Source organism: Protopterus annectens, chromosome 13.part0, assembly GCF_019279795.1.
Source record: "Protopterus annectens isolate FY-2018-M chromosome 13.part0, PAN1.0, whole genome shotgun sequence".
NCBI classification, from domain to species: Eukaryota; Metazoa; Chordata; order Ceratodontiformes; family Protopteridae; genus Protopterus; species Protopterus annectens.
Window position 1 is genome coordinate 304,787,945 of NC_056747.1, and position 25,304 is coordinate 304,813,248.

At 39.4% G+C, this 25,304-nt stretch overlaps 1 protein-coding gene across 1 annotated transcript in view; it reads right to left on the reverse strand.

The window, feature by feature from the left end:
* HCN2 (hyperpolarization activated cyclic nucleotide gated potassium and sodium channel 2) overlaps positions 1 to 25,304 on the reverse strand; it is a 963,160-nt gene that overhangs the window by 170,406 nt on the left and 767,450 nt on the right. Inside the window, exons 5-6 of the mRNA XM_044053893.1 lie at positions 15,930 to 16,076; positions 2,177 to 2,417 (exon numbers count right to left, since the gene is read on the reverse strand). Of these exons, the coding sequence (XP_043909828.1) occupies positions 2,177 to 2,417; positions 15,930 to 16,076 (388 nt within the window). The remainder of the gene's footprint in view (positions 1 to 2,176; positions 2,418 to 15,929; positions 16,077 to 25,304) is intronic.

Below are 25,304 nucleotides of genomic sequence, written 5' to 3' on the forward strand. Positions count from 1 at the left end.
ATAGTTTTGCCAGAAAGGTAAGGCCTACCCAAATCCTTCATGTAGAGAACAGCTCACCCAACAGCTGCTAAATAAAACTTAAAAAACTAAGACAACCCACCATCACAAAAGATGTGGAACAATGCTTCTATGTTCCTGTTAGTCTCTTTGGTGTGCTGACAACCCCGGTTGCTTCACAAATTTATACCTGTTAAATCAGGATTCATGTCAGTTAATAAAAATGAAAGCACAGAAAACATAATATCAAATAAATAAAATGAATCCAACAAACAATGAAATCAGCTGAAAACAAGTGTTTCTTCAGGAGGAAGCTCCCTGTTCCCTCATACCCTTTTACTTAAGTATAGTAACATCACTGTTAGCTGTGGAGAAAAGGCAAATGCCATAACAAAAAGTGCACCCACCTCTGCACCCCTTCATAAACTCACCTCTGCATCCCTTCTCCAGCACATCAGTGCAATAGAAATAACTTTATATGTACAACAAAAACATTTACATACATTTTTTACATAAGATCGCAAAGGCCATTAATTAAAAAAATCAAGTACCATTAAAGGTGTTTGTGTCTCCCCAGACCCTATACTTTAATTGAATACCATCTCAATATTACCATTTTGCTAAAGTTACACATAGCTAAGCGGAATTTGATGACAGTACAGCATGAGTCTATTAAATTGTCTTTGTGAATATATAACCAATAGGGTTGCTTGAACTGACACAGTAAATGTTTTATATATATTTATGGTTTACAATCACATTCATTTTTGAACAGCAGTCACTAAAAATGGGATGGTCGAAAGGCTGTTTTCTAGTTCTCACAAATGTTTGAGACCATAACAGCAAATGCTAGTGTGCATTCGCTGCTGTGAGGTTGACATTCTGCTTGGAGATCGCACTTCAGTGGGGATCAGGAAATGTGTCCTTTTCCTCACTGCAGTGTGATCTCGGAGTTTGTATATATAGGTAGCAGGGGGTTGGGGGCACAGACCCCCACATGGGGGGTGCAGGGGGACTTGACCCCCTGAAAAACGTTGGTTGGAAATCACTAGACTGCAAGATACATTGGGTAATGTCGACAATATAGAATATGGATGTGTCGAAATTACCGGTTTCATCATTTTGTCTGTTTTTATTTTCAGTATTTTTTTTCAATTAAGTCATCACTTGACTAAGTGATTTTCAGAAATGTGATGAGTAAATCTATCTATCGATATATATACACATATATATATATATATATATATATATATATATATGTGTGTGTGTGTGTATGTGTGTGCGTGTGTGTGTGAGTAAGTGTAAGGGAGTGTAGACAGCAAACCCCACAGGGGCTGCAGGAGATAATGCCCCTTTAAAAATGCTTATTTTGTGGGTTTAGTAATTTCAAGTTGTATTTGTCACTGCTTAAAAACTGGCTAAAATAACTTATTTTATAATGATAAACTTTGTTACCAGACTTCGATTATGCTGTGATCCAGCATCACAATTACAGTCACAATGGCATGAAATCACTCAAATGTGAACAGCATTCAAATTAAAAGAATAAAAATTGTGGGGATCAAGCCCCATGCACCCCTCCATGTTACACCACCTACTTATATTCTCAGGTTGCGCCTTGCTTTCTTTGGTTCACTGTTCCTGCCTCTTTGCATGTCTGTGTTCATTTATGAACCTCCCCACTTGTCTTTAAAGAATCCATTTGGAACTTGCCTTTGCTGCTTCAGCAAACAGTCACTGAGGGAAAGAACATGTAATAGTGGAAATGAGGAAAGCTGAAGTCTGGACAGATCAGCTTAATACATGGCAGTTGAAGCAGCTTAATTACTTAAAGGATCTCATCCGTTTCTCCCATTTCCTCTGCCTTGTCATGTTGCACGCACATTTAATACATCACACATTCTCCCACATCCATGACTGCCGTTCTACTACAGCTTTATGAAAGACGGTGTAACGCATAACAATTGTAGTACTTTTATCTCTTTTTGGATAATGGAATTCTCCAGATGATTCAGTTAATCTCACCTAAATATCCAATTTGTGGTTCTAATTAGCATCTTACTATAGGCTATATCTATTAGGACTAACATGCTTCACAAAAATAAATATATTTGCAAACAAATGTCATGTAAACACATACCTTTTTCATTCTGTGGAACATAAAAAACACAACACTTACCTCCAAAGTAAGAGCCATCTATCAGCTTCATCTCCCTGTTGCCTTTGGTGAGGACACTAACCACACCATGCTGGATGAAATACATCTTTTTGCCAATGGTGCCCTCACGGATAATGTAGTCTCCTGGCTGGAACACCTCAAACTTGAGTTTTGTTAACATAGCAGTCACAAAGTTGGGATCTGCGTTGGCAAAAAGTGGCATAGAGGCAACCAGTTTTCGACAGTTAAAGTTCACAATTTCCTGTTGAAAAGACACATATACTGTTTATATGATTGCCGACCATCTTGTAAAAAATCCATTAGCAAATACTCATGCATTCATAAACAAGGTGAGTCTGGAGACTGGAACAGACAAGCGAGATAGTAGAAGATATTAGCTAGGTATACAGCATGATGGCAGCTTCAGATACTTTACATATTTTATCATGTGTTTTATATATTTTATCATTTGTTAAAAGGTAAATTGTATCCATTCAGCCTCATCTTCAAATGGTATCAGTATTCACATCATTCTGAACCAGGTTTGTTTGTTTGTTTATCCATGTATGTATGTATGTATGTACTTATCAGTTTTGTAAATTAGTTGGTGCAGTGGACCATTTGAAGACAAGATTCAGGATAGTTGGAATCCAAAACACATTTAGGAGAAGAAGAACTTTTACATTTTTAAATAGCTTAAAATTATGGTAAAGCCATTGTTCTTTGGCACCTTGGGTCACCAAAATTTTGATCTATTGGGGGAAAAACCAGCATTCACATGCTAGTGATTAGACATATGGGAGTTCAGCATTATTGTGTTGAAGACAAGCCTGACACCTATAGTGATCAGGAAAGCTACTGTATCATACAATGACAAAAGTTCTTCCAGCAGATGAGTAAATAATATAACTGAAAAGAAGAAACCTAAGCTAACTCTTTGGCATGAATATAGCAATTCCACTTTTGAAGCAGCAGTCTGGGGTTCAAGCAGTGCATCTGGCCCATGAGGCACCAGCTGGTTGCCTCTCCTGGAAGGGAGTGTGGGGTTCTACTGCAGACGTGTCTGATGTGGGGTTTGCTGTGAGGGGGCATAGGTATCACTCAGATATGTCTGCATCATGACACCAAGTTGTAGGATGGCACTGAGGCACCAATGGGGATAGCAATACTGCACCTCAAAAAATTATGTTTTTTTTTTCTTTAATATAAATCTTTGGTTCCAAATGTACTCTGAGATTGCAGTGAGGACTGCAGGAACTATCTGCATGCTGAGATACATTAACTAAGGCTGCTCTTTACTAAACCCAGAGAGTCAGTACGGATGTGGTAATAGACATGAAAAGTACACCGATAGCTTAACGTTGGAGAATCCTGGCTAATGATGTAGGTGATGTTTTATACAGGTTTGGAGCACTAAGCTTTTGAGTGCAGCTACCGTTCAAGTACTACTGTATAAATCTGCACAGAAAACATGATAACGAAATAAAATATAACGAATAAAATGTTGGGTAGTACACAACATGGTTATATATTCACACATGTACACAGACAACCCTCTCCTCCTTCCAACAAACTCTAATACATGTGAGAGATGCAGTTACACAGCCAAACTGGAGGCCGAGCTCTCTCAACCCAAGACTGGCACAGTCAGTCAGGAGGAAAAGGTAACCACCCACACCACAAATCCAGTCTCACACAGACCTATTGCATCTGCATACCCAACACATAAACACATAAAAACATACTCGGAGGCTCTAAATAAAAATCTGCCTAAACAGCAAAGACCTCCTAAGCAGATATCCAAGTAACAGCCACCTCTCAACAATACCCACAAATCACATATCTCACAAAATCAGTGTGCCTCACAGTCACAGCCCATAAGGCCAAACAACACACCAAATACACTTGTTATAGGGGACTCTATTGTCCGGCACACTGATGTCCCACTCACCAGACTGAATAAGGAGAAGGTCACTGTAAGCTGCCTGTCGGGTGCCAGGATCCGCCACATAAAGCAAGCACTCAGGTCACTCCAAAGCAAGCACAAGTATGACTCCATCATTGTCCATGCTGGTGTGAATGACCTGAGACGTACCTCCCTGGACTACATGAAAAGAGACATAGAGGAGCTCTCTGACCATGTAGCCCAGACTGGTATGACCCTGACCTTGAGTAGCATCTTGCCCTCACCAAGAATGATGCCACAGTATAAAGACAAAATGATCAGTTTCAACAATTGGCTAAAGTATTGGTGTCATTCAAAGGGGATCCAGTGACTGTCAGCCAGGGATGACATGCTCGACAAGTCACATTGCTTCACTAGGGACAGCTTGCACCTGTCACCCTTAGGCTTTCGTATACTGGCCAAGGCTCTTGCCACCCCCATAGTGCCTTTTTTAGGCAAGGCTCAAAGGACAAACCCACCTCCATAGACAACCCAAAGATAAAAAAACTAAAGGTAATGCTACTCAATGCCAGAAGTCTAAACCTCAAGATGCACGCACTAGAGACTCTCCTCAGTATGGAGAAAATCGATGTCTGTGCAGTAATAGAAACCTGGTTCAAGGCTCCTGAGAGCAGCCCAGCACTACCAGGTTATAACTCATACCATGTGTTTCGGCCCCAAAACTCGGACCGAAGCTCAAAAGGAGGGGGAGTATCTATATTCATCAAAGATACCTACACCTCCAGGTTAGTGGCACTGCACGAAGCATCAGAAACCATCCATGTGCAACTAACAGCGGGCAAAACTGCCTTTCAGTTTGCAGCCTGCTACAGTACACCCTCCCTATTACAGGAACCCCACTTGGCATTCCTGAGAACACTGGAGAATATGAAGGTCTCTCCAAACACTATGTTATTGGGTGACTTCAACTACCCAAACATTGACTGGGAAAACTACTCAAGCCCAAACACCCTTGCCAAATGGTTCCTTGAATTTATAAACTCTAACACAATGGAACAACTGGTCACCACTCCCACAAGAGGGAACAACATACTGGACCTGGTCATCACCAACATGGGGACTCTATGTTCCACACCAGAGGTAAACCCCTCATTGGTAAGATCAGACCATAAACAAATTTCCCTGGACATCCATATCCCGTCCCCACCCCCAGCCAAGGAAATCACTGTAAAGAATTTCTCAAAAGCCAACTTTGCACTTCTCAAGACTGAGGTGGAATCCTTCAAAGCCCCTGGGCCAGAGGATAATACAGCCCAATCCACATAATCCTTTACAAATGCATTCTATGAGCACCTGCAGGAATGCATACATCATGCTATCCCAAATAAAACCAAGACTCACTCCTCCAAAAACAGGAGACCAGTCTGGTGGACCCCGGCCATAAATAAGCTATACAACAGAAGGAGGAAGCTACTACATGACAGAGCAAAATCCCAAAAAGGGAAGGCATCTCTGATCAGTATTAGCAAGAAACTTTGATCCCTCATAGAATCATCAAAGGCCAGTTTCGAAAGAAAAATTGCCCTAGACACTAAAGATAATCACAAGGCCTTCTTTAGTTATGTCAGAAACATGGGTGGAAACTCCCAGATATGCTCTGAATTGTTGCATAACGGTACAAAATATACCAAACCTACAGACATAGCCAACATCCTGGCAGACAGATTCAGCGCAAACTTCTCCCCCCTTCCCCCTCAAAGGAGCAAATGCCTATCCAACTGAATGTAACCTCCTTGACATCACAGATGCACAGGTGAAAGCTGCCCTCTCCAAAGCAAACAACACAGCATTTATGGGACCGGACGGTGTCCCAGGCTGTGTCTTACATGAGCTCCAAGAAGAACTGAACCCTCACATTAAGTCACTGTTCAAACTTAGCCTTAATACAGGATATGTACCCAAAGAATGGCATACAGCTACAGTGGTCCCACTCCACAAAGGTGGTGCCACAACGGACCCCGGAAACTATCGCCCCATAAGCCTGACTAGTCTGGTCTGTAAAGCTATGGAGCGTATTATCATGGAACTCATAAACAAAGACATTGGGAGCCTCCAGACACTGGACCCTACCCAATTCAGCTTTGTTAAGGGCAGATCATGCTTCTTAAACCTAGTTGATTTCTTTGAAACAGTTACCAAAGCCATAGATGAGGGCAAGGTAGTCCACACAGCCTACTTGGACCTCGCAAAAGCCTTCGACACAATACCCCACTCGGGCATCATAAATAAGCTTACCAGCTTAAATATCAACCCCTATATCACAAGATGGGTTGCAAACTGGCTCAGCGATAGAACCCACATGGTCAGAATCGCAGGTACCATGTCCGAATCCAAACCAGTTACAAGTGGCGTCACACAGGGCTCAGTTCTGGGACCTCTCTTGTTCGGTATATACTTCTCTGAGGTTCAGGCTAACACTGGGGGGATTATGGCTGACAAAGTTCGCAGATGACTGCAAACTGGGGGCCATAATCGAATCTCCAGCTGACACAAGCATACTCCAAAAGGGTCTCACAGAGACGGATGCTTGGTGCCAGAGCCACGGCCTCAAGCTAAATGCTAAAAAGTGCATAGTCATCCCCTTTGGGAAAAACAAGGTGCCCACAAATTACCACATAGGTGGTAATCCATTAAGTACGGAAGAAGTAATTAGAGATTTGGGGACCAACGTAGATAGTAATCTCTCCTTTGATAATCACGTTGCCAAAGTGGTTAGAAAGACCTTCTATATAGCCCACCTTATCACAAAGGGTTCGCATCTAGATCAAGAGAGGTCATTGTGCCCCTCTACTCATCACTCATCAGGCCCATAATTGAATACAATGCCCCTTTTGGGATGTACCTTACCCGACACCTGCAGCAACTGCAGAGACCCCAAAAGTACCTCACCAAGAGGATCATGGGCTACAAACAGATGTCCTATGCAGCTCGACTAAAGAAACTCCAGCTCTATTCAGTTGCTTACTGCCTACTCAGAGGCGATCTATGCCTGATGTACAAAGCCATGTCAAACCCAGAATTAATGGACATGCTCCACCTCAAAAAATCCAAGTCCCTTAGAGCTACACGCTCCAGGGACCTAAACCTCAGCACAAAAATAAATAGGACATGCTGGAGGGACAGATTCATTTCCCAGAGGCTCCCCCCACTCTGGAATAGAATCCCAATTCATGTTAGACTTACCCCTCGCTGACCCTCTTCAAGCGAAATTTGGACGTGTGGATGGAAAATCGCAAATTCACCCCTGGGATCTCTCCTGTGTCCCTGCTAGACAGAGGCACAGTAAACTAATCTTAAAAGGGTACCTTCTGTGACCTACTTTACAGAGGCACAGTAGGCTAATCTAATAGGGAGGCGGAAGCTAAATACACTCTGGCTAGACTTATAAATGCCCTAGGGCAGATAGCCTAGTATCTACCTATGAACCTATGAACCTATGAACAAATGTTGTCTTTGTCAAACTGAAACAGTTTAATACTCCCATAATATTTTTATACAAAAAAGGTCTAATATAGTCAAGTAATACAATCACATTCTGTACACTGCTCAAGGAATATTTGCAGCTGCTATTTAATTGGGTGGTGATCCTAGATATATCCCAGCTTAATAGGCAACACATTCTATACAACTATGCCTAGAGGGTGAAAATGCTCTGTTGCCTATATAATGTTAATGATTCAAGGCCTTACAATCAAGATTCACGGTTCAGACAAAGTACCTTGATCATTTCAAAATATACTGTCTATAACCATTTTAACATAAATATTTACAAAACCAAACTATATCAGCATTGTAAGTCCAAAGATGTGAACCCCATCCCTTTATAAGATCTGATACTACATTGTGAAACTGATTAAGCAAAGTAAAGCAACTAGTCTGGCTTAATTTTACAACTAATAAGAACTTATACTGTGTCCTATGACGAAACGTCTAACAGACCTTTTAAAGATCCTTATAGTCTCATATTTTATAAACATACTAATACTGAAGATACTTATATCTACTCAAACATGATCCATTTATATGAAAAGAAAAAGGCAAATACTGCCAAACAAGTTTAAACGTGGAGCAAATCTTCAATAACTCAGACCAGCCCTAAATAGTTATAAGCCACTGCACTATTACGGAAGATATATTACTTGCACAATGTTAATGATACTAGCGTTGGCTAATACGAGGAATCATAGGGACAATTCTTTTTTATTGTAGAAATAAGTTTTTACATATTAAAGTGTAGTTACATAATTTTAAGACTTCAGAAACTCTAAAAATACTGATATAGTTCATGTAGTTATTTTAACTTTCTGCGAAGTGCTATAATCTTGCAGAATTTTACAACCATTTATGGTTCCTCACCACTAGATTTCAGTAATAAGCTTTTCTGCGCTTAGTAAGAAATACAGATAGTGGAGGAGTACCCCTTGGGGCAACATGAAGAAGAACAATGGCTCCATCATAATTCTAAGCCATTTAAAAGATTTAATATTTTTTTTATGATGTCTGTCACTTAGATGACAAAAGCACCTGTCAATAAGACAATTCTCAGCTGCTGTCCACATATGTCTTGCATGGTACACTTCCCACATTGGTTTTTATGTTAAAAAGTATATGTGAAGCATTTTGCTATGTATTTTACATTATTAGCACAGCACAGAGAAGAGATACAAACTTTTGTTATGATTTAGTAAAATACTGTATCTCCTCAATATACTTTCTTGGTGAAAAATGCCTATATGCATTCCAAAACTAAAGATTAATCCCTGCACACCTTTCTATTTTGCATATACTTTATTTACAGTGCTACTGCTAAATAAACTAATTTAGATTCTGTATTATGAATACAACTTCTGCAGCTGCATTCATTTCCTGTTGCTGAAACTACCAAACTTCAGAGAATATTCCACATTTAACAAATGAAAATTCAGGATGGTCCTCCAGCTGTTCTTACTTGGCTAAAAGCTTCAGGAGACAGCTTCAATGTTTTAGGCAATGCTGAGACTACTAATTATTTTCCAGAATTTACCAACCCCTTTCCAAAGAAATCTGATGTTGCTTTAGCATTCCAACCAAAGATTTATAGTGGTAAGGGAATCAAAGTCAGATTACTGAAGCAGGTATGCAAAGCACTGAAAAAGAACTTAATGGCTTTGCAGAAAGTATGTAAATGGTCTGTTTTACATGCATGTGTCAAACCAGCTCAGCACATACAGACCTCCAAGGGGGTGCGGGAAGTGCAAAGAGTAAGACAGAGTCCTCCAGTTTAAAATAACCATTGGGGTGAGGGGCACTGCACTTATCTCAGTGTGTGTATAGGGGTGTGTATGTTTGTGTGAGTGCACATAAGAGTGTTACCAAGTTTTCAATCAAGAAGTTTACTGTAAATAAAAAATATAAAGACAAATCATTAAATTCTTCAGGCAAACTCAGCCTGGCTTCATGGCATAGAGTGATGAAGCCCTGAATGTGATCTAGGTGACTGGGGCCAAGATAGTGGCCCCAGCAATGGAAGAACTAGGCAGAGAGGGGAAGGGTGGGTTTCATGTGCAATTGGAGGCACACAGGGTGGTGTAAGCTCATTGGTGGAGACTGGAGAGACCATCCCTTATGCCTTAGGTGGAAGGGCAAGGCTGCTTGGAGGAAATGCCTCTTGCAGAAGGGAGGGGGCATCCTCCATGGACAGTTCATTGCATACAATTTCCCCTTTGCCTTGCCAAAGGCATGCAGATTAGAAATTAAAAAAAAGTAGAAACATTTGAACCACTGCTAATGGCTGTCTTAATGACAAACCCTCTTGGTCATCTCTTGCCAGTGAAGGAAGCAAATTGGCTAAAGATTGAGAGAAGGTATGATGGCTGATAGGCATCAGAGACAAAAATCACGTGAAAAAAAAAGACAGATCGGGCAAACCTACAAGGTAATGCCACCACATTGAAAACCCTCTGAATTTAAATAAAGGGCCACAACAGTCCCTTGTACCTATGAAAGATCATGAAGCTTAACTGCTAAGTTAGCTGTGAGTGCTGCAAAAGATTCCAGAGGTTTATATTTACTGATGTTTATTCTAGTTAAATAACTTGGAGAGCCCTGAGACATCACAGGGCAAGGTATAACTGAGTGACCACAGGTCAGCTCTACAGTGGCAGGAAAAGAGAAGAGGGTTTCCCACCAAAGAAGTATCTTCTGATGAAGATTACAAGATTTTTTCCTACACTGTTGTTAGGCCTGCATGAGAAGACCCATGCAGCTTGCAAAAACAGTGGCATGGAGACATTACAAAAGACCTGGCAAATATGAACTGCATAATCTAAACATGAATCAGTAAGAAAAAAGTGAGGGCATTAAAGAGATAAAGTTGAGTCATGTGCATAAGATAACCTTAGAATACCTTATTTATCGCCTCACTGGCAAGCAGTATGGAGGAATGACTGGGTCAAAGGGGAGGTAAGAAGGGTCCAATGATCAAAGCTGGTAAGGGCTAAAAAATAAAAGAGAGAGAGAGAAAATTACAATGAGCCATATACTCCAATTTTAAGAACTGATCAAATAAACCTTTATGTACTTATTTTCATATCCTTTTAAAGGTAGGATTTTAGCTTAAACAGTGATACAGAGAAACTCAAAATTCACAGACAGCTAGAGAACTTCTGCTCTCAACTATGTCTGCTGTATGTTTTCTAGGACCAAAGGAACTACAAACAAGAGTTTCCCACTGGCTGTTTGTTGAAAGTATGACAGTATGCCAGAATGTAGAACTACCAACATGCTGCTATCAGTTAACTATTAAAATCTTGCTTCTCCAAAGGTTGAGTGTACGTATCACAGCAACCTTTCCTCGAAAGTCAGCATGCCGAATACTGACATGCACAAACATAACATCAAATGCTGAAACTCCATATTGCTTCAGACCCAGGAACAAGTGCTAAGATGGGTCTGGAAGGAGGGGCAAGTTTGGGCAGTCAGTATTGCCAGTATTCAACATTCTAACTGTCGACTTGGGGGATTCACACAGCTGAACTCGACCTTTGGAACAGTCAGTTTTTCATGGTAAACCACTGCTACAACTTAGTGTATGTTGGGGATGTGGTACAGTGCCAGACATGAAACACTGAAGCATCAGACATCAGGGCAAGAGGCCTTAGTGATATGCACAAGACCAAATATGCCAAATGTTTTTTATGTCATATATCTGTACTTGGAAGGAAAAAGTTCATATGAAAATTCCCAAGGTGGTCTGCAGGATAGTATCATTCTCCCACCACTGATATGACTCCCTGAGATTATTATGCACCTCCTACTACTTAGCCTCAAACATACAGACTCCATGCAAAGAACATCTTTCCTTAAAACCTTAAATAGTGAAGGGGGGTGTCCCCTATCAATGGAATTCCCCAAGGTTGCCAAACTCAGATATTAGAGAGGCAACTGGGAAGCTCGTAAGGGAGACTTTAGTGGTCACCTACCAAAGCTACCTAAGTGGAATGGGTACATAAAGAAATCTCATTTATGCATTCCAGTCATCAATCCATTTTCTGAACTTCCTGCCCCAGTGAGCACTGCAGTAGTAGCAGCCTCAGCAGGGTACACCAGACTTTCCTGTTTTCAACAATAATGCCGTTCTCTTTCTGTAGGACCAACAAACATTCCCAGATCAGCCTAAAGGAACAATCCCTCCAGTGTGTGACAGGTCTGCACCCAGATCTCTTCATAATGGCCTGAGCCTAGTACACCTATGGGAGATACACAGAGTCATCCTCACAAGTTGCTCAGACCACCTCAACTGACTCATCAATATGCAGCAGAAATGGTTTTACTTTGAGATCCTTCTAAATTGCTGAGCACTCATTTATCATGGACAGTGGTACCGCTTATCTTGAAAAGTCATCTTATTTGTGCAGCTTGTACCCTGTACATCTTCCTTTTGATCATTACCCAAAATCCATGTCCATACTTTAAGATATGGATCCATACTAATAGGTAAAACTAAGAGCTTTCTCTTCACCACCATCACCCTCTGGTACATCACATACAGTACTCTCACTGTGCACTCATCACTCTGCTGATCCTATGTATCCTCACTCTTAAAAAAGTACCCAAGAACTAGCTGAGTTTGCTGGACCTCATTTTCCTGTAAAGATAATCTACTCTTCTCCATGAGATACCCATGGAATCTGATTTGGCAGTGCCAGTTTTCATTCCAGCTGCTTCACATTCAGCAGCACATCACTCCAGTGTGTGATGGAGTTTGTAGTCACTTTTTGGCAGTGCTGGTTTTCATTCCAGCTGCTTCACATTCAGCAGCACATCACTCCAGTGTGTGATGGAGTTTGTAGTCACTTTTTGGCAGTGCTGGTTTTCATTCCAGCTGCTTCACATTCAGCAGCACATCACTCCAGTGTGTGATGGAGTTTGTAGTCACTTTTTGGCAGTGCTGGTTTTCATTCCAGCTGCTTCACATTCAGCAGCACATCATTCCAGTGTGTGATGGAGTTTGTAGTCACTTTTTGGCAGTGCTGGTTTTCATTCCAGCTGCTTCACATTCAGCAGCACATCACTCCAGTGTGTGATGGAGTTTGTAGTCACTTTTTGGCAGTGCTGGTTTTCATTCCAGCTGCTTCACATTCAGCAGCACATCACTCTAGTGTGTGATGGAGTTTGTAGTCACTTGAGACTAATATGACAGCATCATCTACAAACAACAAAGATGCTACCCTCCTACCCCCAAACTAGATATTCTGCAGGTCTTCTGTACAACTTGACATCCTGCCCATGAAAATCACAAATGAGAAGGGAGACAAAACACACCCTTGGAGGATTCCTGTGCCTACCTTGAATGTATCTGGTTTCACAGCAAGAATGCAGACCCAGTTATTACTCCTCAACAAGGACTGCATACAGCAAAGGTCATGGAACCCCATACTGTGCATAGGTATAGGTATTTACTGGGCAATTAGTCTGCAAACTATTACAAGCCTAGCCAATAACCCATATTCAAAAGTTCCCCCTAACCTCAAGGAAGGCAGTACAAGAATAGACTGGAGGGAGAATTTGAGACTGTCCATCCAATTATTTAGGTTTATATTGAAGGTGGCAAGGGTGCTCCTCTGCTTGACATGCAGAGGCAGTTTGTTCCAGAGGTGGAGGATATAATAGGATATGAATCTATCATGTCAATGTGTGTTAGTTATTTGTTAAAAAAGATTTAGTCCTTATGAGGAACTATTTCTGTTCTAAAGGAATAGAAGATTAAGTAGGGTTGGATCTTATAAAGTTCAAAAGGCTTGATTCAGATCCCCATGCAGGAGTCTATAATGAACCATAGCTATAAGAATGTGTTGTAGCAGTTTCACTTTCAAAGCTTGAAATACTGAAATGTCGAATTTCAGTATCTCAAGATGAAAAATTGAAAGTGAAAATCAAGAACCACGGAAATTATCCCAGGGAGCTATGCCCTTTTCCCTACTGTAGTGCGATCCCAGAGTTGGTATATATAGTTGGGGGGATGCAGCTCCTTACCTCTGTGGGTTTAAGATGGTATGGTATGTAGTTTGTAGTTTTGGGAAAGTGTTTACTTATCCTTGGAAAATTTCCATGGTTCATGATTTTCACATTCGATATTTTCATCTCGAGATACTGAAGTTTGTCCTTTCAGTATTTCGAGCTTTGAAAGTGAATCTGTTGTAGCACCTACCAGACAGCATTTATGGATATGCAATCATATGCCTTTTCCAAGTCCAAAAAACACAATCGGACAATACTGGCAAATTCCAATGACCCCCTCCAATATCTGTGTAAAGGCAAGGAGCTGATCTACTTTTCTGTGGTCAGGAAGGAATCCACATGTCTAACAGATGAGTTTTTGATTCAGAAAGAGCAACCCTTCCTTTCCTATACAAGAATGTTCATATATTTATCTGTATCAGACCTCCACAGGCCAAATGGCTGTCTTTTTAGCTGTGTCATCTGTCCATTAGCCATATCACTCAGGTCAAGGGAGGTGAATAACTCTCAGATAATGATGATTTAGAGGTCAATTGGGTGAGACACTTGTTGCTGGTCAGACTCATGAAATTCAAATGTTTAGTATAGGTACGCTAGAATTCCTACACCATACTTCTTTGTTCATTTCCCACCTCCAAATGGATTCTTCCAGATACTTGGATAGGTAAGGGATGTGGAGTTTGAAAGGAATGTGCTGAAGACCTCAACAGTTAAGGCAGCAGCAAAGAACTGTGGTCAAAAAAAGGTCTGAACCTGGAAGGTGGCAATCCTAGAACCCAGTAATAAACATTGGTGGTGACAGAAGTCATCAAATTAAATAAAATATACTTTCCTACATTGCTAGGAAAGGGGTTTTTAGCTCTGGCTGACAGGCACCACCAAGTAAAGAAGGCAGCAGCTTTGGCAGTCAACAAAGTGAAGGCATGGATTTGGGTAGAATTTGGTGAAACCGTGGAGAATGACTTTTTTAGCAGCCTACAAGAGGTTCTTGCAAATCATCTGATGACTCAAGAAGGGGACATGGGATACTGCTGAGGTTGACCTCTATAAGGATAGAGAGACTGTAAACTTGGCTGGTGACAATGCTAAGAGAAAGAAGGAATAATCTGAGGAACTTCTGATTCTGGGAACATGTCCTTCTCTGAGGAGGCACATTGCCAGAAGCAGAAGGTTGAACATGATCGATTTCAGTAGATGAGGTCACTGCAGAAATCAAATGTTTCTACTGTGGTAAGGTTGAAGGAGTGGATGACATCTGGCTGGAATGCTGAAGGCACTGGACATTGTTGGTATTTCATGGATAACGTACCTTTTCAGTATTGCATGGAAAGCTTGGACAGTATGTCTAGACTGGCACACTGGTACAGTGAGCTCTATTTTTAAAAAAGCACACAGGACAGAATGTTCTAGTTACAGAGAGAGATCGCACCCCTAGTCCTGTCTAGAAAAGCATCTGCCAGGGTGCTGGAAAAGAGACAATTTAAAAAAGAAACCAGACAATTAAAAAAAAAAACAGGTACAACAAATGGTTCTATAATAGCATCTTCATCTTCTACCTCCCTGAAAAACATCTCCTCATATACACTAGCAAATAACTATTACCTGGAGTACATGAGGCATTGATCCACTGGCAGTGAATCAGTAATACTTTCATGCAAACAAACACTGCATGAAAAGTCAAATAAATGGTTCTGCAGGGAGACAGGCCCCTGCTCCCCATGTGGAGAGGTTTGCCATCCATATTCTCCTTATTTTAATAATCTCATTCCAAGGTTTCTGCAACTCCAAGGAAAAGCTTTATTTTAATAAAATGAAGTGTTACTCATGCTTTCTCCAAGATGTTATCATTTTAGACTAAGTATAATGTATCACCATCATTGTGGTGGTGGTGCTGCGGTAGCGTTGTCGCCTCACAGTAAGACGTTGTCCTGTTCGATTCTCAGCTAGAGCATCTTCTGTGTGGAGACATGCGTGAATTGGCGTACCTTCGTTTAAGGTTGTGCGTCAGGGCCGGCAACTCGGCACGTAAAAATCTACTGCCAATTATTAGCGGACCAGAGTTCCGCTGTGGCGACCCCTAACCGGGAAAAGCCAAAAGACACAACAACAACAACATTGTTGTAAAAAGCATCATTACAGCATGTAGCAAGTAAAGAAAATGACACTGAGCGTTCCAGCTTGAGAAAGCACAGACTGAGCATTTCATCTTTTAGTATTTAAAGTGAAACTATTACAAATCGCTCACCTGTCATTCTATCTGCTAATGGTGTAGTATTGACCAGCCCATGCACAAGCAGCTCTGTTCCTTACCTCTCGCAGAGGTTCATTGAGTTCTCCCAGAATGCTGTCCTCATCAAACATCTTGCCCTGGTAGCGGTGCTCGTAATAGTCATGGATCTTCTGGCGGAAGTCAGCAGGCAGCTTGTGGAATGACATATACTGCTCCACTTGCTTGTACTGCAAACAAATAAAGAATTGTCAATGGATACACCGTAGTCTGAGTGAAGAATACATGAACGTTCAATCTGACATCATGATGTCTCCCCTGTGTTATGCTCCACAGCCTAACAGCATGCCATGCTTTGATCAATACCATATAATCTGTAGTGAGTAATAAATTCTGGACTTCAATTCTGTGGGAACAGCTGTCACCATTACTAAAGGAATGCAGTGGGTATGCACAGATAAGTGAGGAGTTATGCTCAGAAAGTACTGATGGCATCAACAAACTTAAATTAGTGTGTTCTTTACAATTATGCTCCAGCATTGTGACCAACCTTTAGCACTTTATGTCTCCTGCAGAAACATTACCCTGTTTAAAAAAAACATGAAAACTAAATACCTCTTGAGAATGTTGCTGTGTTAAAGTGACAGAGAAATATGACAGTATGACTCATCTAGGCTAAAGGTGCTTTAGGAAGTAATCCAAAGGGAAGCAATATGTGTTGCCTGCTGCAGTCTAGATGGCAAAGCAAAAAAAAAAAAAGTGCTCTGAATGTTCTGATCTAGTAGCAGCTGCCCTGAATATCTCAGGAGGTAGGTGCAGCTAAATGCTGCTACAAGTACAAGTAGGATTTTCAATTCCCTTATGGTAAGCATTTTGTAAAAAAGACATTGAAACCGTCAGTGCAGAAAAATGATTGTATGCACTTATCAAGTAACATGCCCACTATATGAAGGTTTACAGTATCATAGAAACAGACTATAACTTGACTGCCTGCAGCTAAATATGTGTACTTGCTACTATAATAGTAAAGAAAATGAACAAAAAAATTGTGGTACTGGCAGTAATAAACAGTGTCAACTCACACTGCGCAAATTATTTAATGACTTCAAAAAAGAGAACCAAAGAGTATTTTATTATATCACTGAAATGAAGTCACTCTCCTTTAAGAAAAAAATGGTGCACAAGAATAGGGCAGAATTTCCACTGATGTCTAAGCCTGCTACTGGTTACTGTTTTTTGCACACTTTATTCACATTTCATCAATGATTGAAGAAATACATGCTATGCAGTATTATGTTGGAAATGTTGAATAGACACTAATATCATGCCATGGTAGTTACAAAATCCACTCAAATTATTATGCAACATTTTGGAATAACAGGAGATGTTTCATATATACAAATATATTAAAGAACATAAAACTTAACAAATCCAGATAGTGAAGATCAGTGAAAGATAAAAGTATAATACATCGTGGAAATAAACATAATCATATAAACACAAAGATAATATATTTCCTCATTGCTATTTATAGTTATTGAAATTATGTTTAAATTTCTGATTTAACTTCATGGAAAGAATATATTTCCTAGTGGCATTTGTATAATTCTATACAGAGGTTCACTGTAGTGATGGCCAAATAATGATACATTATTTTAGTAAAGCTGAACCATAGATCTGGGTTCTTGAACAGAAAAACTCATCAAAAATACCTAACAGCGTACCTCTCAAACGTACAGATTTTTGCAAAATGTTCAGATTTTTGCATCCTATTTTTCATCTGCTCCTCATAAAAATTGTGTTTTTTGACAAATCACTCGAATGATATAAGGATTAAAGTCAGTAAATAATGACATGCATTTGAGTTTCAGGCTTCAGAAAATGCACACTAACACAAATCCTGTTATTCTAGCAACTTTGTAAGTTTGTAAGAGCAATATTTAAAATGTGTCCCTATTTTTGGGCCCTATTATGTCAGGCTTTGTCCACACTTCTTGCGCTGAGTAGTTGAGAGGTATGCCTAACAGTGCACAACATCTTTTGAGTTTTGTAGAAATGCTCTTCATTTTTTATCAGTCTGAGGAATAACCACAGGAAGAATTCACTTAACAGCAAAAGCAAAAGTATCAGTTCAAAAATTATCTCCTTAGAGGTAAAGCAACAGCCATCAAAATGGGAACGTATGAATCTAATTTCATATGAGACGAATATGCATTGTGGGAAAGCAGAAACTTCCTGTATATCAGTTTGAAGACTAGGATCACTAGGAGTAATTCTGCAGTTTGCTTCAATGTGCGATCTCACCCCTGATGTTATCGTTTACTGAAATACTTAATGACATAAAGACAAATATTCATTCCCCTGCTGTCCTTCTGTTTTATATATGGTTACTGCAGAATAAGTATGATGAATGTGATGCCCACCATTGCCACCAATATGTGATGCCCACCAATAGGTGATGACCTCATGCTGGGCCAGTTATCAAGGAGCCTGAATCCTCACCACTGACACTGGAGAGGGACGTGCACTTGGAATACAAATGGATACACTCAGTATTTCCAGATACAGAACTTTCTGCATCAAGCACAATTTCTCTTAAGAGCATACAGGGAACACACTCAGCCCGGGGTCTGGATTTTTCTATATCTGCTCCCTCCAGGTTCCCAGTAAGACTCCCCACTGGTACAGCTGTAAGGGTAGGTCCTCAGCCGAGTGTCCAAGTCGAGTCCTACAGCACCCTCTCTGTAAACCCAGTGCTTCTTGTCCCTCCTCCAAGTAGCTGACACACACACACACACACACACACACACACACACACACACACACACACACACACACACACACACCTGGGAAATGGTGGCACAGATTTACTTGCTGTGTCCCCTTCTGCCCAGAGTACAAGGTAGTTATCACCACCACCAGACACTCCACAATCAGCTACTCTAAGGCCCTTAACATGCAATGTCAAATTATACTGTGAAATATTAATACTAGTATTGCACTCAGCTATATTACCCACTACTCCTACATTTAAACTATGCTCAGCCACTCCCCTCATACTAAGATCCAATCATTGAACAGCCCTCCCCACACCCATTTTTCTTCTCTTCCATTCTTCCACACCCTGTTAGCACAATCAACCATCAAATTTGGCCCACCTCCCTAACAAATTGCAAACAAGTAAAAAATACTAATTACCCTAATGCCTATACTGTTTCTATTTTACAATCTTACTGCCTATGAACAAATATTTGACCATGGTATTCATTACCCACAAGGTCAAACAGACACCCACGACTATACACATAACACCAAACACTGTGCCACCCCCAGCAAATTGAATATAAGACCCTCAATAATATATCACCCCTGTAAAACCACAAAACACAATCCTAAAGACAAAGACTATGGAAAACTAATAAACAAACTCCTAAAGCTTATAATATACTGTCACTAAAACCTTATAACACAGGGGGATATTCATCCCAACCCTGGCCCACCCACACCCAATAACCTCCACTCCCCTACAACAACTCCCACAGTCAAGCTACCCCTTTTTGCTCCCACTAGTTCCCTCCTAGCATTTCACCTAAATATTAGAAGTATTAACAATAAGATTCCCAACCTACATGCCATCCTAGCAACCCACTCCCCAGACATTATGTGTCTTAAGGAAACCTGGCTAAAACCGACAATGTTAAAACTACCGACAATGAGATACTACCCCCAGGATATAATATACACCGGTTAGACCGTGCTACTAAGAAATGCGATGGGATAGCAGCCCTTTACAAAAACACTCTAACTGTTAATAGAGACACCATTCAACCACCCCAATTCAACAATGCTGAACTCCTCATAACCAAATTACAGATTAACCAGTACAAATGTTTAAACATCGTCTGTGGATACATTCTGCCAGGCAACAATTTAAATACCCTAGTGGATATCCTGTACTACTTATCCACTAATTATCCCCAAGAAACCATAGTTCTTGGTGACTTGAACACCGACTGGCACCCCTGCTCCTCTGAACCCCCCCTCACTCCTATAAACTTATCTGGGTTTAAACAGACCATAAGCTCTCCCACTAGGATAAACAAACTGACCAGCAGGGAAAGTATCCTGGACTGGATCCTAATTAACAACCAACCCCAACTGTATACTGCTGGTACTTTCCCTGACAACCTTAGTGACCATTTTCTAACCTATATCATAAAACATAAGGTAGGAAACCCTCACCAGACCAAATATAAAACAGTGAGAAACAGAAAAAAACTTGACACTGCAATATTCCTAAATGAACTACAAACAGTTGACTGGTCAAAACTAAAAAATCTACCGTTAGAAGAGGCTGTAGCTCACTTTAACACTAAATCGCTAAGTATCCTTGATTCCCATGCTCCAGCACGTACAATAAAATCTAGATTAAACACAGCACCATGGCTCACAAAAGAGCTCACCCTATTTCCACGATCAGCACCTAATGCCTGTGTCCAAGAGGGATACAGGTGGAATGCCTGGGGTGAACTTACGGTTAACCATCCAATCGTTTCAAACTGCATTTGAAGAGGGCCATGAGGTGCTCTGTTTGACAAAAAGTGAGAGTCTGTTCCAAGGGTGTGGCAACCTCTGGGAGACAAATCTGTCCCTCCAGCAGGTTTTATCAATGTCACATACCAGGTTAAGGTCTTTAGACCAAGTAACTCGTGTACCGTTTGACTTGCGGGTATGCAGCATTTCCAATAAAGTAAAGTCAGAGATCACTTTATATGCAAGGTAGAGATTACCTCTGAGTAATCTGTATGAAGCAAAATAAACTGATAGTGATTTCAGACAATCCACATAGCACAGATGCTGAACAACTTGAATTTTCCTTGTGAGGAACCTTTGTGATTTCTCCAGTTGCTGCAGGTGCTTGGAAAGGTACATACCAAAAGAGGCATTGTACTCAACTATTGGCCTGATGAGGGAAGAGTACAGGGAAGTTATAACTTCTTTTTTTCTGAAGGCAATGTCCTTACTTATGAGATGAGCAATATAGAATGCCCTTTTTACCACTGTGGAGACATGGTGATCAAAGTAAGATTGCTGTCAACCTGTGTGCCTAGGTCTCTCACCACTGAAGGTGTACTTAGGGTGTTGCTACTGGTGTTGTAGTTAGCAGGAACATCACTCTTACCAAAAGGGATGACTATACATTTTTTTTGCAGTGAGTTTAAGGCCATGACTTTGGCACCAGTCATTTGTTTATCCAAACGAAACCCAAAAACGAGTATACCAGTAATCCAAAATGCTTGAAAATGCAGAGCAAAGTGTCTTTAGTTTTAACAGGCTGCTAATGGATACACTGTCATTCAAGCCTGGCCAGTATAATGAATTCAGGTGAAGCTGCCAGGAAAGTTCCAGCTTCTCCAACAAATATGGCCAGCCCTCCCATTGATAGACGATAGTTGGATATCTATTTTTTATCCATTGGATATACCTATTTTTAAATGCTTCTTTTTATATACTATTTATTTAGTTATATTAACTAATATGTTAATGATAACAGCTGATGGCCATTTATTTTATGCCTCTTAAGGTTTTTCCATCTGCCATATGTGATTGAATTTTATTTTAATATTACTAATAATAGTTAGTTTAGGATTTTCCCTTATTTATTCTATCTATGTGTTGACTGTGTCCTTTTGGGAACATGACATATATGCATGTATATGTGTGCTGCCACTTTAACATTTTAATATTTTGTTAATAGGATGAAATGAAGTCACTACTAATATCTATTTAAATCTAAGACTAGCTTGTTGCATTTTATCTGATGAAGTCTCTCTTAACCTAACCTGAGACAAAAGCATTTATCTGTTTTAAACAATAAAGAACATATTATTTTAAGGAGAACAGTATGTGTCCTGCTTTGCTCTGCATTTTTAAGCATTTTAATCATTTGTGTAATACCCTCTTGTAGGATGTCGACATTATTTAGAGATTCTATAACCACTCCGAGTTTGCAAACATCAGCAAACTCTTACTTTTTGCTTGTACTTTGGAGAAATATATTCCAAACAGTAGAGGTCCCAGGACTGATCTCTGTGGAACACCACTGGTTACAGGTCTGTTGTTGGAGGTGGATTCCCTAGTTTGACTATATGTGTTCTATCAGTGAGCCAGTTAGTGACCCATCTAATGATATAAGGGTTGATACCTAGCTGGGTGAGTTTGTCAATGATACCTGAGTGGGAGATAGTAAGAAGCAATGAAGAAAATCACTTTAATAAAATAATAAACAACTCCAGTAAGTGGTGGCGCTTTCGTCTCGTTCAATCAAATGAGACTTCTTCACATAGTAATTAGTGTAACAACCATATTTAAACAATTTAAAAATCACATGACAAATAGTTAATGTTTTAACCCATTGCGTTTCAAATACATTACAAAATCTTCACAGTTATTCAAACCGGGGGCTAGCAAACCTTTAATCTCACGTGCCAACTGTACTCTAACCAACCCAACTCCTCTTCAGGGATTAATAAAAATTCCACATTATTTAGTGCATCAACCACCACAAACTTAAAGTCACTTTTACATGACCCCACTTTTACATGACCCATATTTGTAGTGTTTGCCTAAGGCATTCTTTTCGTCTCCTATAGAAACAGCATATTTATGTTCATAAATTCTCTTATATAATTCTTGATTGGCCCTGCCTATATAAAAAGTCCATACAGAAAACAAGATAAATCATAAACTTAGATTTGCAAGTATAAATTCCATTCACATCATTCTCTCATGTTTATAACAAAATAAGTTTCTTCAGTATATAAATAATTACACATATTACAACTGAAACATTTAAGCATGCCCCTTCTATCAATGTTTGTTTTGGCATATTTAACTTTACCTGAAAATAATTTTTAAAACTCATGGCCCTTTTTTGTGTAAATAAAGGTCTGTCCTCTATTACACTTAAAATCTCAGTGTTGCCACCAAAAAGTTTCCATTTTTTTGTTATAATGTCTTTTATAACTCCAGAATCTAAACTATTAACAATGGGCATCCTTTCCCTATTTTTGTTGTAAATGCCCTAATGGTCTTGAGATGAACCCCGTTTCTCTGTGCTGCCATATAAGACATAACAGTGGAAACTCATGTCTTTGAGTACACTCTGTTATAAAACTTCTCACAAAAATTACTGCCTTCATTAACAACATCTGCTTCTCTAGCTGTTAATTGACTTACTCTCAAAAGTTGACCCTTTGTAATATTTTCTTTAGTTTTTTAGGATGCATATTACTACTATAATGTAGGTAAGCACTGCTTTGACCTCTTTCTGAAACATTTTTGTAATTAACTTGCCGTCATCTGGTGAATCTCTCTTCTGCAATGAAATTGCTAAAATCGGGAATAGCCTTCCTCCTGACATCAGGGTACAAACCTGCACTGCCACTTTTAAACAGCACCTTAAATCATACCTTCTCACCAGCCGGCTATGTTACTGCTATAGTCCACCTTGAACTCTTATTACAAGAGTATCATTTCCTTATTCTTCTTGTTAATTATAAGTCTAATTTCTGTACTCAAATTAGGCTCTTTTCCTTATACTGTTAGTGAATACTAATGTCACATACTTTTAATCGCTAGCAGTCAGCTGTTTTTTTACCTAATATTTGTTCTGTCCCTAAAGTATTCAATTAGTCCTGTACAACAATCTTCCTACTTTCACTTGTTTAGTCATCTTAATTTTTTTGTAATTATCTTACTCTGTATTTGTAAATCTTTTAACTTTTAGGCAACTGTTAATTCATTTTGACTTTTGCAACCAGAACTGTTATTATTAACGACTGTTGATTTTGTATATTTGGAGCTTTTCTTCCTGGGCCTCTGCTGAAAATGGACACTAGTGTTCAGTCAGGTTATCCCAGTAAACAAATGTAAAATAAATAAATAATACAATCTTTGACTATACTAACATCCAAAAAGTTAATGGTGACAGGACTAAAATGACAGGTTAACTCCAAGTAAGAACATACATTGTTTATATATGTTACAAAATCCCCCGACATTTCAGTTCCCCTCCAAATCAAAAACACATCATAGATAAAATGAAACAATGATTATATTCTTCGTGTAATCACTTTGCAATATGTTGGTTGTTTACCACCCATACATAAACAAATTGGCATAATTGGGGGCCATTGCTACCCCCATTGCTACACCATTTGTCTGACAATAAAAATCATTGTTAAATGTAAAAAAGTTATAATTGAGAATTACATCTAGCAATTCCATTAATAAAGTTACAGTATTATCAGAGTATAGTTTTGACCTCAATAGTTCTCGTCTTACTGTTTCCATACCTTCAGTATTAGGTATCACTACATATAAAGACTTTATATCCAATGTAACCAATAGATCACTGTCTAAAACTCTAATATATCTGACCTTATGAACAAAATCAAAAGTGTCTTTGATACAAGTTGTATTGTTAACCACTACTTTTTGTAGATGTTTGTCTACATAAATGTCCATACTCTCAGTTTTATTATTTACACTAGAGATGATAGGTCTTACTGGGGGATTTCTCAGATCCTTATGGATCTTTGGAATGCCAAAAATCCAGCTAATTTTAGGGTTGTCAATCGCAAAACATTTTCTGGAGGTGTCTGTAATTCTTGCAGTACAAAACCATTCCTCTATCAAAGAATTAATAAAATAATAGGATTTCTTAATTTCTTTAAAAGTTACCTTTTTATAAAAGCTGATATCAGACAACAGCTCCATCATTTTATAGTTGTACAAATTTCTAAGACCACTAGTGCTCCCATCTTGTCTGCTTTAAGAACTAATAACTCAAAGTTACAAAAAACTTCTCTTTTGCAGATATATTATAATATTTGAAACTTGACTTACTTTCTAAAGCATCAATTATTTGCAATTCACAACTGTCCAAAAACTTCTCTAATTCTTTCTTTAAAGGTAGATTAAAAACACTAGGTTTATAAAACATTTCCGTTTTACACATTTCACTTTTAAATAAAAACCTAAAATTGAGCTGCCTTACATAGTCTCCAAAACGGTTTATTGTCTCCATTTTATCAGCCCATTTTGCCGGTACAAAATTCCACCCTTTGCTTTAGGCATGATCTCCCTTTGACAAATCCAAACTGAGTAGGGTGAAGTGTTTGGAGATTACCTATATCTTTATTGATAAGGTCCATGATGATTTGCTCCATGGTCTTGCAGATAAAGTTAGTCAAGCTAATAGGTCTGTAGTTCCTAAGGGCAGTGGAAGCACCACTTTTGTGCAAGGGAATAATGGTGGCCATTTTCCATTCAGCTGGTACAAAGCCGATGTTTAGACTATGATTGAAAAAAGTACCCAATGGTGTTGCTAATTCTTGTTGGAGCCCATGCATTACACAGCCTGAGATGTTACCAGGCCCAGTAGATGCTGTGCT